Source organism: Macrobrachium nipponense, chromosome 22 (genome assembly GCF_015104395.2).
Source record: "Macrobrachium nipponense isolate FS-2020 chromosome 22, ASM1510439v2, whole genome shotgun sequence".
Classification (NCBI taxonomy): domain Eukaryota; kingdom Metazoa; phylum Arthropoda; class Malacostraca; order Decapoda; family Palaemonidae; genus Macrobrachium; species Macrobrachium nipponense.
In genome coordinates, this window is record NC_087213.1 from 45,108,784 (window position 1) to 45,122,706 (window position 13,923).

The 13,923-nt window shown below is 34.8% G+C and overlaps 1 protein-coding gene across 1 annotated transcript in view; it reads right to left on the reverse strand.

Moving 5' to 3' along the window:
* Positions 1–1,818: 1,818 nt before the first annotated feature.
* Positions 1,819–13,923, reverse strand: part of LOC135198389 (uncharacterized) — a 56,834-nt gene continuing 44,729 nt past the window's right edge. Inside the window, exons 7-9 of the mRNA XM_064225931.1 lie at positions 12,990–13,123; positions 8,046–8,146; positions 1,819–2,017 (exon numbers count right to left, since the gene is read on the reverse strand). Coding sequence (XP_064082001.1) covers positions 1,846–2,017; positions 8,046–8,146; positions 12,990–13,123 — 407 coding nt within the window. The 3' untranslated portion in view covers positions 1,819–1,845. The remainder of the gene's footprint in view (positions 2,018–8,045; positions 8,147–12,989; positions 13,124–13,923) is intronic.

Here is a 13,923-nt window from a genome sequence, read left to right on the forward strand (position 1 = left end):
AGAAATAGTTGCTCGATAACCATAAAAAAATTAGTTGTATATTTGTCGTGTATTTTCAGAAAAAATCTGAAAAAAGATCCATAATGGCACCCTCATATGTAAGGAAGAACCATTTCTATTTTCAAAAACTTCCAACATATATCTAGTTTATAGAGCAATCTTTTAGAAATCATTCTTTTAGGCTAAATGGTTTTCGGGATGTCGAATTACAATACCTCATAATTTACAGAAAAAAAAAACGGTCAACATAACTTTTGAATACCCGACAGCTGTATGTAAGCCAGTTTAAATTATATTTTTCAGTCAGTGTAAAGAGGGTAATAAGCTAGAGAATTATGTATAATCAGCCCTTGTAGCAGTTTAGGTGGTGAGAATACGGTCAATTTTAAGAAACAGATAAATTGTGTTTTTCGCTTTCCTAAATCCCACTTTTGGATGAAAAAGGGGTTAATTTCAGCCCTTTTAACAAAACCAGGACCTGTATCCACCCCAGTTGCTTGTTGGATCCTATACTCTGACTATCTATGATGGATGCTTGTTTGTAACGATAAGTTATTTTAAATGTGTAATATTCGGATCTCTGCTTTGCTAAGGCTTCTCTAGAGTTACAAATGAAGTCTGCCTAGGAGCAAACTTAGCCCATATTAAGGAACTTCCGGCTCAAATTCTAAGTGATAGTAATGGAATCTCACTTCAGCAATTTCAAATACATCAAATAGAATAAATGTTGACACAAATCAGTTTATTTGTTACTGTTAAACAAAACAAACATAATAAGGCTACACTATAAGTCTGTTATTACCAGTTAAAACGACAGAAACACTATATTAAATTAATGTACGTTTTCTTCAGTTTATCCATAGCAACTGGCCACAGCTGAAGTAAAGTAACTAAATGAAAGCAAAAACCTTATAACAAAAACAAATATTCGTTCCTCACGACTTTGTGACGTCCATCATTTGGACTGCCTATATCTCATGGTTGGGTTGAAGTCAGCAGGCCTTGTGCCGGCACAGGCCTTATTCTGCTCTAAATGTGGCAAGGTGTTGAAAGTGTTAAGAGCCCTGATGTGGATCTCTGGACTCTTTTTAACCAACTTAGACATTAATATTTTTCTTCTATGATATTTTTCTTCTGTGATAACTTTCTCCGTACAAAATCTGAGAGACAGAGTCGCATTAGTTCTATAAACAGGACTTCCTGGAATTGGGAATGGCACGCCTTGTCTCCTTTATCGCGGAAGAAAGGTTATCATCTCCAAAACCCTGAATATTAGAGGGAGAAAAAAATAAGAATGAAATCATCTTAGCTTAAATATTACTGGTCTGTTATGCTATGATGTTTTATTACTGAATGTGACATGAAACTCAATAACAACTGACCTTCATTGACGAAGACAAATTCGGGTAACCATGAGAGGCTGCAAAACATATTCATTTCAGTCTTACCTTCGCTGTTTTGTTTTACTGATATTTGCTCCTAAACTCCTGCTTATTTTGGGGGAAAAATTATGAAATTAATTAGACAAAGATCAAGAAGTTAGTTTACAAACAGATAATTTTCTGTGCTATAGAGAAGGCAAACGCGTGCATGAGTTACGCGGTACTGTAGAAACTGCAACATAGTCATACGAAAAAGCAAACCCTCACCAATCTAAAAGGAAAAGAAAAAATTAGAATAGATGAAAATCTTTACGTACATTATATATATGGTGGTACTCATATAATTTTTTTCAATGAAAATATAGTGAAGCAGATACTAACGAGCATTCTCTCTCTCTCTCTCTCTCTCTCTCTCTCTCTCTCTCTCTCTCTCTCTCTCTCTCACACACACACACAAACAGCATTAAATTTTTTTTTGCTCCTTACCGACGACAGAGGCCACACACACAAACCCTGCCGAGCAAAGGTTCTTCTGCTCATCTTTCTGTCTGGTGTGCTCCACTGAAGCCATGTGACTCTCGGTGACAAGGCTAAGGCCACCTTTGTCTCCTGCACAAGCAAATTCGTACCCATAACTGGAAATATGACGTTGTCTAATGAATAACAAGAATAGTTAATGCAGGATTAAAGGGTTTTAGGTTGAAATGATGTCATATCAGATTCAGGACTACCACTTCTACTACTAGTGTACAACTGATAATATACAAGACAACGGTTGAATGAAATTCGAATATTATTGCTGGCAACTAATGCCGAGACTGGCCTAAACCATTTATTTTTCTTGAAAAATAAATGAAAATATTGGTAACATTGAAACAAACTTTCTTCAAGTTTGTGTCATTTCATATGTACATACATATATATATATATATATATATATATATATATATATATATATATATATATATGTGTGTGTGTGTTGTGTGTGTGTGTGTATATATAAATATATATATATATATATATATATATATATATATATATATATATATATATATATATGTATATATATATACATATATATATATATATATGTATATATATATATATATATATATATATATAATATATATATATATATGAAAATTACACCATTTTTTGTTGAGTCTCGCCATGCTACAAATAGAACTTACCACACAGCCGAGAGAAATTACAATAATTAGTAAAGAGGAAACTTGAAGGAATTTCTCAGCCACATCTGTGTTGGACCAAATAGGCATTGATCTATTTTTGGTCAGGTTCATCACCACTGCTGTTGGCCCTGTTCTTTTGTAAAGCCTCTTAACCCTGTTTTGATAGGTCTGTTACTTCTTTAATTGTGTTGGATTCCAGGTGCATATTAATCCCCATCTGTCATTTATACGAATTTTTTTTTTTTTGTTTAAAATTGTAAACTCAATTTTAGATTTCTCCAGTCTGCCAAGCAAGGGACAAGAAGTCAAAATGCCATTCAGACCTCCATCGTTTCTCTTTCTTTCGTTTGGATTATATATATTATATATTATTATATTATATATTATATATATATATATAATATATAGAATATTATATATATCTAATAAAACGGAGCCCATAAAAACACCAAAATACAAGAGCAAAAGTACTATATTTCAGAGACTGCTGTCTCTTCAGGTAGATGAATAGAAAAGTTTACAGAAAAGGTGGTATTTATACCAAGAGGTCCATCACAAACAAGTCATTTTAAGTCACCCCCGCTGATAATCTTCCTTTAATCTACTTAAGGGTGGTTGAATGAAGACGTTGTCGATCGTGTCCGAAATCCATGCTCCTTTTGAGATGGTCTTACCTGCCTTTCTTTTATAAGGCCGATTCCCATCATTGACTCTTGTACCGGCAGTGCTGCTATAAATTACACGTGACAAATTCCAGTTTATACTATGGTTATGTTCATTTATATGGTTGAAAATAGCCGAGTTCTGTTGTCCATACCTAACTGACCGTTTGTGTTGTATTAATCTCTGGGGAAGGGATTTACCTGTAAATCCGATGTAAGATTGGTCACAGTCCTGGCATGGGATTTCGTATTAAGCCCCAGAGTCCTTTGGAGATGTCTTTTGTTGGACGTTAATCAGGGATTTGGAACTAAGGTGTTTGGGTAAGTAAATACAAAAGGGTCGATTTTCCGAGGGGGTGGTTATTCTCTTAATCGTGTCCAGGTGGGGAATTATTATTTTATTGTTGGGTGTATCTCTGGTCTTGTCTTTAGGGGGTCGGTAGAAAATTACGTTTGCTTGTGAATTGCTTTCTCAATTATATGGTCAGGATATTTAAAGACGAAAGTTGCTTGCGAATTAGTTCAAATTCTTTTTCCAGGAATTCTGGGGAACAAATTCGTAAGGCTCTTAAGAACAAGTTACTAGCTACACCTATCTTGATAGTAATGTCATGATAGCTAAAGTAGTGAATGTATGAAAGTGAGAACGTTGTTTTCTGTATATGGTAAAATTTGTATCTGTCGTATCTCTGATTATTAAACATCAAGAAAAGGAATTTTGTTGTCTGTTTCCCATTCAACTTTAAATTTGATGCTGGGCACTAATGTGTGTTTAATTTCGAGAGGAATTAATTGAAATTGCCCCACCTATTATCCCCCAAAATGTTAGGATATCATCCACGTATCTCATCACAGCATGTTTTTGGGTTTTATTGCATTTATTACTGTAGTTTCAAAGTATTCCATGTACAGATTGGCTAGAACAGGACTTAAAGGACTACCCATACTACACCCGAATTTTTGCTTGTAGAATGATTCCCCGAATGAAAATACGTTATTAGATGCACATAATTCAACTAGCTTTATTATTTTGTCAAGCGCCAATGGGAAATGATCTGAATCGGGGGATAATTTTACCCTTAAAACTGAAGAACGTCCTGTACTGGTACTTTAGTGAACAGGGAATCTACGTCAAGGATTAAAAGTTTTATGTTGTGAAGTGGTATATGTGCTTCTCTGAATTTGTGACAAAAATCTTCCGAATGTTTAATGTGACTGGGAGAAAAAGTGCCTAAAAAAGGGGAAAGGAGGCCAGCTAACCATTTAGAAATTTTGTAATTGAAAGCACCGGCACATGTGCCGGTGCTTTCAATTACAAAATTTCTAAATGGTTAGCTGGCCTCCTTTCCCCTTTTTTAGGCACTTTTTCTCCCAGTCACATTAAACATTCGGAAGATTTTTGTCACAAATTCAGAGAAGCACATATACCACTTCACAACATAAAACTTTTAATCCTTGACGTAGATTCCCTGTTCACTAAAGTACCAGTACAGGACGTTCTTCAGTTTTTAAGGGTAAAATTATCCCCCGATTCAGATCATTTCCCATTGGCGCTTGACAAAATAATAAAGCTAGTTGAATTATGTGCATCTAATAACGTATTTTCATTCGGGGAATCATTCTACAAGCAAAAATTCGGTGTAGTAATGGGTAGTCCTTTAAGTCCTGTTCTAGCCAATCTGTACATGGAATACTTTGAAACTACAGTAATAATGCAATAAACCCAAAAACAAAACATGCTGTGGATGAGATACCGTGGATGATATCCCATAACATTTTGGGATAATAGGTGGGGCAATTTCAATTAATTCCTCTCGAAATTAAACACATTAGTGCCCAGCATCAAATTTAAAGTTGAATGGGAAACAGACAACAAAATTCCTTTTCTTGATGTTTTAATAATCAGAGATACGACAGAATACAAATTTACCATATACAGAAAACCAACGTTCTCACTTTCATACATTCACTACTTTAGCTATCATGACATTACTATCAAGATAGGTGTAGCTAGTAACTTGTTCTTAAGAGCCTTACGAATTTGTTCCCCAGAATTCCCTGGAAAAAGAATTTGAACTAATTCGCAAGCAACTTTTGTCTTTAAAATATCCTGACCATAATTGAGAAAGCAATTCACAAAGCAAACGTAAAATTTTCTACCGACCCCCTAAAGACAAGACCAGAGATACACCCAACAATAAAATAATAATTCCCCACCTGGACACGATTAAGAGAATAACCAACCCCCTCGGAAAATCGAACCCTTTTGTATTTACTTACCAAACACCTTAGCCAAATCCCTGATTAACGTCCAACAAAAGACATCTCCAAAGGACTCTGGGGTATACGAAATCCCATGCCAGGACTGTGACCAATCTACATCGGATTTACAGGTAAATCCCTTCCCCAGAGATTAATACAACACAAACGGTCAGTTAGGTATGGACAACAGAACTCGGCTATTTTCAACCATATAAATGAACATAACAATCCAAGTTAGAAACTGGCAATTTGGTCACGTGTAATTTATAGCAGCAACTGCCGGTACAAGAGTCAAATGATGGAATCGGCCTTAATAAAAGAGAGGCAGGTAATGAACATCTCAAAAGGAGCATGGATTTCGGACGCGATCGACAACGTCTTCATTCAACCAACCCTTAAGAAGATTAAAGGAAGATTATCAGCCGGGGTGACTTAAAATGGCTTGTTTGTGGATGGACCTCTTGGTATAAATACCACCTTTTCTGTAAACTTTTCTTATTCATCATACCCTGAAGAAGGGAGGGAACAAGCAGTCTCTGGAAAATAGAGTACTTTTTCTCTGTATTTTTGGTTAGTTTTTTTATGGGTCTCCTTTTAATTAGGATGGAAATTTCTGTTGTTACAGAACATTGTTTTTTAACCAGTTCATTATATATATATATATATATTAATATCATATTATATATACTATATATTAATTATATATATATAATATGTATATATTATATAGATATATATATAATATATAAACACCTACCCATGTCCTGCTGAACGTTAATTATGGATTTCTCCAATGTATTTGTATAACTGAAGATGAAAGGTGGGTTGGCCTAAGATTTGTCGGATCTCTCGTAAATTATCCACATGATGGATTATGATTTTGTTTGTATTTTTCCTTTTCTTTGTTTTCTGTGGGTTTATAAAAATGCTCTTTGCCGTATGTATGGTTTTTTTTCTATTATGTGCTTCGGGTATTTTAAGAAGATAAGTTGATTTCTGATTGTTTCGAGTTCTTTGTTAAGAAAATCTGGGGAGTAAATTCTCAGGGCTCTAACAAATAAGTTTCTTGCTAGGCCGAGTTCAATTGAAATTGTCATGATAGATGTAAAAATGTCTGTATGAAAGTGAGAATATTGCTCTCCTGAAGACAGTGAACTTGTAGTTGTTATTAGACCTAATAACAACTACAAATATTTTATATTTTTCTGAGAGAGAGAGAGAGAGAGAGAGAGAGAGAGAGAGAGAGAGAGAGAGAGAGAGAGAGAGTGAGAGTATTAGTAATGTTTGGCCTTTCGTTGTAATTGTTTTTCTGAGATAGAGAGAGAGAGAGAAACGGGGGAGGGGGGGCGTTTCCCGAAGATTAAAAATCATATTCCTCATATTTTAGTATCTTATTATCAACTGGAGTTACTGAGAAGCACACCGCCCAAGGCATTTCTCAGAAATCTTCAACGGATACTTTCCAAGCACAGAATCAAGCACCCGTTCCTAGAGCAGGTGTTTCCGAGGGCTTAGGTCTACTACAACAGTTTTACACGCAAAAAAAAAATGGAGTATTAAAAACGATTTCATACCAATTAAATTGAATTAAACATACACACACACACACACACACACACACACACACACATATATATATATATATATATATATATACTATATATATATCTATATATATATGTATATATATATATATATATAGATATATATATAGTATATATATATATAGTATGTATGATATATATATTATATATATATATATATATATGTGTGTGTGTGTGTGTGTGTGTGTGTGTGTGTGTGTGTGTGTGTCGTACAGGTAGATATATTTGTTCTGCCTGAAGTGATGGTAATAAGTGACGTACTTAAGCAAAGCGTGGGCGTTATCATTATCATTATTATTATTCAGAAGATAAATCCCCATGCATAAGGAAGAACCCACTCCCTTGAAATTACAATTTCCCATGATCAAGGTGCATACTTGTACAGGGTTACGGGCGATAACACGAAGTACAGAAATCAACTGCTTGAAATTAAAAAAAAGAAAATTAATTAATAAATAAACAGATAAAAACATAAATGAGTAAAATACACGACTACTGCGTTTACCACCTTTAAAATTCGGGCTTTACGAAAACCGTGAAATCGCTTTAAAATCTAGAGCAGTGGCTCTTAAACTTTTTATTACCCCCCCCCCCCCGCCCCCTTTGCATATAAGAGTAGAATTCCCTCTTAGATTTAAAGGAAAAATATAAAAGGGAGAAATTGTGGGGAAGGGGGAGGGGGGGCGGGTGCGCCCCCGGTTCAAGAACCACTGATTAGCGTCTATCAAAATCCAACGAACAGACATCACGACAATTCGTCAATTCTCGAGAGGCTGTGATTGACAGCTCTGGAGGTCAAAGGTCCTCTCTCTCTCTGATGATTTCTAGTAAATGTTTTCGTTTCAGTTGACAGAAATTTGGAAATATAAAATTTTTAAATTGTTACAAATTCCCCTTGGTCAGAAACATTGCGTAGTACTTTATCTTGTAGTAACTGACACTTACGTTCCTGATCCTTCATCTTTGATTGTAACTTCTTCCGAGCAGTATTCTCCATCCAAGCTTAGCAATGGGCAAGTAATGTTGAAATATGTGCCTTTTGGCCCCTGAAAAAAAAAAAAAGTAAGGTATCATTATTATGTAAATTATTCATTATAAAAAAAGAGTAAGGTATTATTATCATGTAAATCACATTCATTATATTTATTTTCTATTCGGTTACCTTTATTATGCTTTATATTATACCTCTTACTTACATTATTACCTTTATTTATACGGTTACAGAAAATAAAAATGACATTTTCATCATATTCTTTAGTAAATGACACCCAAAATATAAAGCATCTATCAATTCTTTTAATGGAACTGAATCTTCTTCTCCTGAGTTTTTCCTTCTTACTCTGGAACATGCAAGAGGAGTCAGGTGAGAACAACAAGGGCTCATGATGAGGAAACGGAAACCAGTCGAGTCGGAGAGTGGGTGAGGGATCGGAAGTTCCCTTCTCGAATTAGACTTCGAGTTTAGGGGAATGCCCATCTTCGAATTTCAAGGAATTGTCAAAATTGAGTCATTGCTGCTTTTGGACTGTTTTATGTCTAAATGAACATATCCTAGTTGTATATTGCTTTATCTCTTGTCATGTGAATGCCTATACCATTTACGATAAAGCCTAAATATTCTACTGAGTTACTTCTAAAATACACGAGCTCTTGTTGACTTCGGTATGTTCATTCAGTTTCTGGAGAACTGCACGTGACCTTTTTCTATGCTCTTTCTTGTTGGCGTCAATAAGAATAAATACTCCAGACATAGGCTACCTTCAATTTTTTTCCCATTGTTTGCTGCCATATTGCTGGACTACTAGTAACTTCATATGGAAGTCTTTTGGACGATATATCCCTGAATGTGTTGACAGTACAAAATTTCTGAGAATTTTCATCCATGGAGAGCAGTTGAAATGTTTGTCTTAGATCTACCTTTGAAAAATACAACACATCCTGGCAAAATTGCGAACATGTCTTTGGGATTTGGTGATGGATGTTGAACTAGTTGCAGTGTTGGATATAGTGTTACCTTGTAATCTTCACATAACCTAACTTGAACGTTACCCTTAACAATTGTTACTAAAGGTATAGCCCAATCTGAATAATCTACCTTTACCCATGGACCTTCGTTTACCAACCTTCTAATTTTAGTTTTCACAGCTGTTCTCAATGCATAAGGAACTGGTCTTGGAGCGAAAGACCTAGGAGTAGCATCCTCGTTTAAAACTAAGACTGCTTTTGCATTCTTTACTGTACCTACTCTGTCTTCAAAGACTTCTTTGTAATCTATTAAAAGGTTGGCGACTGAAATATCTTCCTTTGTCTTTTGTTTTAAACCTGCAACCCTTAGAATACTATGCAAGTCAATTTTATACACCTTAAACAATCTAGTTCCACTAATATTTGTCCTTTACCTTTGACTACTGCCAATTTCTTGGTCATTATACTTTACTTCCACTTGTTATGAAACAACTACCTCCATGTTTGTAATTAAGCTCTGAACTGCTTTTGAGAGTACTTGGGGTCTTTTTTTGTACTACCTTGTGTGTGTAATAGGTAAGTTATATACAGATATGAAAAGATTACTTATCATGTTCTTCTCCCGGTGCTTTGTCTACAGGTAATCTTGACAATGCATCTACATAAACCATCTTTAATGTTGGTCTATGTTTTATGTTGCAACCATATGCAATTAATGTAATTGCCCAACGCTGTATCTTGTTGCTACTAACTTGCCTTTATACCTAAAACCACAAACAATGGTTTGTGGTATGTAACTAATGTGACCTTTTCCCTACCATACAGATACATATGGATATGGAACTTCAATGCCCCTTTTTCAATTTATGAGTAGTTTCTTTCTGCCTTGTTTAATACGCTAGCAGCAAAAGTAATAGGTTTTCTGTATCATCTGGCATTAAAAGTGCTAATACTGCACCTAAACATTTATTTGAAGCACAAACCAAATTAACCGGCAAATTCATTTGATAATGTACTAAGAATGTGGCTGACCTCCACTACTTTAGTTTTTTCTAAGGATTTTTACATTCCTTTCTCCAAATCCATTTAGTATCCTTGTTCGGCAAATTATATAATGGGTGTAGCCTACAGTTGTTGCTAAGTTTTAAATTAAATTTCCATAAAATGTTACAAAACCTAAAAATGTTTGCAATTCCTTGACATTTTCTGGAACCTTTGCTGACTGTACTGTATTTACTTTATCAGATACTGCAAAGTATATGTGTCACGTTGCCATGGCGACGAGGATGGGATATAGCAAGAGCTAGAGAAACTACTAACTTCCAATAAAATGTCATAGCAGGCAAAACTCATAATGACAGCACTAGCCAGGTAAATCAAGTAGCATATAAACTAAAGTTACCAACCTGTACATAAAGAGCAAAAACACCAAGCAGGTAAGCCCAGAGAAATCAGTCACATAGGCACACAAAAACTCGAGAGAAAATCATTCTGTAGATGTGGTAAAAACGTGGTCATTTAACAAGTCAATGTAGATTTACTATAATCGAAAGACCACTAAAATAGAACCTTGAATTCAGACGACGGCTGTAGAACAAATGAAGATAGTGCGCATAAGACAACAGAAGTGGAAGAAATTTCATTTCACATTAATTCTGTGAACAACGATGCGCAGGAACATCTTATGCCTCAAATAGAAATATATGGAAAACCCGCACCCATGAAGACACAGTTGCAGATGTGACAATACTTTCAGAGAGGCCTGAAGTGTGTGTTGTTGCTCAAAAAACTTAATATGGGGTTAGTGACAACTTTTTTCATCGCTTTTATTGGCCAGTAAGAGACAAATTGTCGCAAAACTTGTAAAAAAAAAAAAAAAAAAAAAAAAAAATCCAATCCCGTTCAGCTTGAAATAATTAATATACTTATGTCACCCACTAAAATATTTTAGTTTTCTATGACTTAAGATATTTGAGAAAACATAAGATCAGAGTAACTCGCCCAAATTTTCCGCTCCACTCTGCACTCGTCAGTAGCACTACACATATACAGGACCTGTCAACACTACCTGAAACTTTTGCTGGAGATTATAAAAAAACTGGAGATTTACAAAAAAATACGTGAGATTCATAGATCCAAGGCAGAATGTCATTATTTTAATAAATTTCATCCAATAATTCTCTATATTGAATTTTATCTACCTATTTACTAAGAACAAAGATGCATAATGTCCTGAATAAATACACCAAAATGAAAGAAAAATGCATATTTAAATCAATATGACAAAATGGCAGTGTTTATAGCCTGTTGTACATATTGCATGCCTTTTATGGGCAGAATATGACAGAGTTATATCATTTTTGAACATTAGCTATAGAGTGTGCTCGGGTATATGCATATGTTGCTGACTTAGCTTTCACAAGTAATTCACTTTTGGTTTATACTCATAACAAGCCTTATGGGCGAGCTCATCCGTTTTACAGGCAATAAGTGATTCTAGTGTCCCTTCAATATCAAGAGTAGCTCTCTTCATCTGAGTTACTGTGAGGTAAGATCAGAACTAGCTTGGCAACCTTACTGGGGAAATAATTGTATTTACTGAAAAATAGGCATTATCAACAAATGCGAACTTAAACAAATCTCTAAATGCGGGAGAATCGAGTGTCAAAGCAGAATGCGGGAGGTATTTTCGAAATACGGGAGACTCCTGCAAAATGCGAGAGGTTGGTGGGTCTGATATAGACTTCGTCAAACTACTCCATAAAATATTTTGTATTTCTTGACTTATTTATAGTTCTGTATTTATTGACTTATTTTCATATACCTTGACTACTACTATATATAAATATAGACATATTATCATAGGTGAAATTATTTACAAGTCAATTTATTTTGTTTAGCAAATGGCAAAAATTGAATTAATATTATGTTTATTTCCTCAGGATATGTATGTAGGGTGTCTATTTACTAATGAAAAAAAATTTAAGTATATGGCAACATTTCCTTCGGGCTGGTTGTGTAGTACCACAATATATGTACTTCGTGTGTCTCGCAACGTCACGGAGAGATAGGTATGGAATCTTCCTAAAAGCGAATTTGCACCTAAAGCTCCCTATAAGAGTGCACATGCGCCTTAGCATTCGGAATAGTAGTAGTGTCATATAGAATTAAAAAAAAAATTCCACGATAACATGCTACAACTTTCTCCCGGTGATCTACCCTACCCAGAACCCCGCTTTCCTTACAGGTCACCTGTGAAGTAGAATGAATGATAACAGTGCATGCGTGAATCACCCTATCCCCGGTGTATCCTCTGCCCAAAACCCCGAATTCCCATCGGGTTCCCTACCTTGTTGGATAAAGTTCTAAGGTAAATTATAATCGATCGACAAAAAAATAACGGCAAATTCTTAATAGGTAACCAAAATATTATAGGAAACGTTAATTTCCAAAGAAATACCCGACGAATATTGATTATTTTGTAAATTTCAGGGGATGTTTCTCAGGCCCATATGAAAAAATACTTTTAATGCAAAAATCGACTTTCTACCTAGCAAAGTTTCGTACTTATTACAGAATAAGCAAAAGAAATTTTTTGTTTGCTGTTTTCTTGAAACATATATTTCAGAAAAGTAAACAAACATACCTAGAAGATGACTGAACTAAATTCGATGAAACTATCATAGCATATATATATCTTTGGTCTTTCGTAAGGAAAACTGTTTATAACTGCAAATTCTTTTTGTGTATATCATTTATGAAAAACTATATAAGTTTTTTATTTCCTTACGTAGTTATTTTCAATATTAGTTGTTTAGTACCTGGTAAAAATTTTAAGCAAATCCTTTCACTCATAAAGTAGTAATGCTCACACACTTTATAATGGAGCCTCATGGCAACGGCGGAAATCGGCGCCCTCCTCACCTTGATATCAACCTTGCAGTTTCTCTTTCCTGGTCCATTTACGGTATGTATGGCAGCAGATTCTCCTGTGGCTAGATTGATCGATTTATCACAGTCTCCGTCCTTGCCTAACATCTTGACTGTTTGAGGTGATCCTGGGGATGAGTGTAAAGAAATAATATATATTATATATATATATATATATATATATATATATATATATATATATTATATATATATATATATATATATATATATATATATATGACTGGTAAAAATGTTCTGCTACAACAGAATTCCATCTAATAAAAGGAGCCCATAAAAACACCAAAATATAGAGAGAAAAGTACTATATTTCAGAGACTGCTGTCTCCCTCTTCAGGTAGATGAATGAGAAAAGTTTACAGAAGAGGTGGAAAAAGAATTTGAACTAATTCGTAAGCAACTTTCGTCTTTAAAGTATCCTGACCATATAATTGAGAAAGCAATTCACAAAGCAAACGTACTTTTCTACCGACCCCCTAAAGACAAGACCAGAGATACACCCAACAATGAAATAAAAATTCCACACCTGGACACGATTAAGAAGGTGACTCAGACCCTCGGAAAATCTAGCCCTTTTGCATTTACTTACCCAAACACCTTAGCCAAATCCCTGATTAACGTCCAACAAAAGACATCCCCTAAGGACACTGGGGTTTATCAAATCCCATGCCAGGACTGTGAACAATCTTACATCGGATTTACAGGTAAATCACTTCCCCAGAGATTAATACAACACAAACGGTCAGTTAGGTATGGACAACAGAACTCAGCTATTTTCAACCATCTAAATGAACACAACCAGAGAATAAACTGGAATTTGTCACATATAATTTATAGCAGCAACTGCCGGTACAAGAGTCAAATGATGGAATCGGCTTTAATAAAAGAGGCAGGTAATGAACATCTCAAA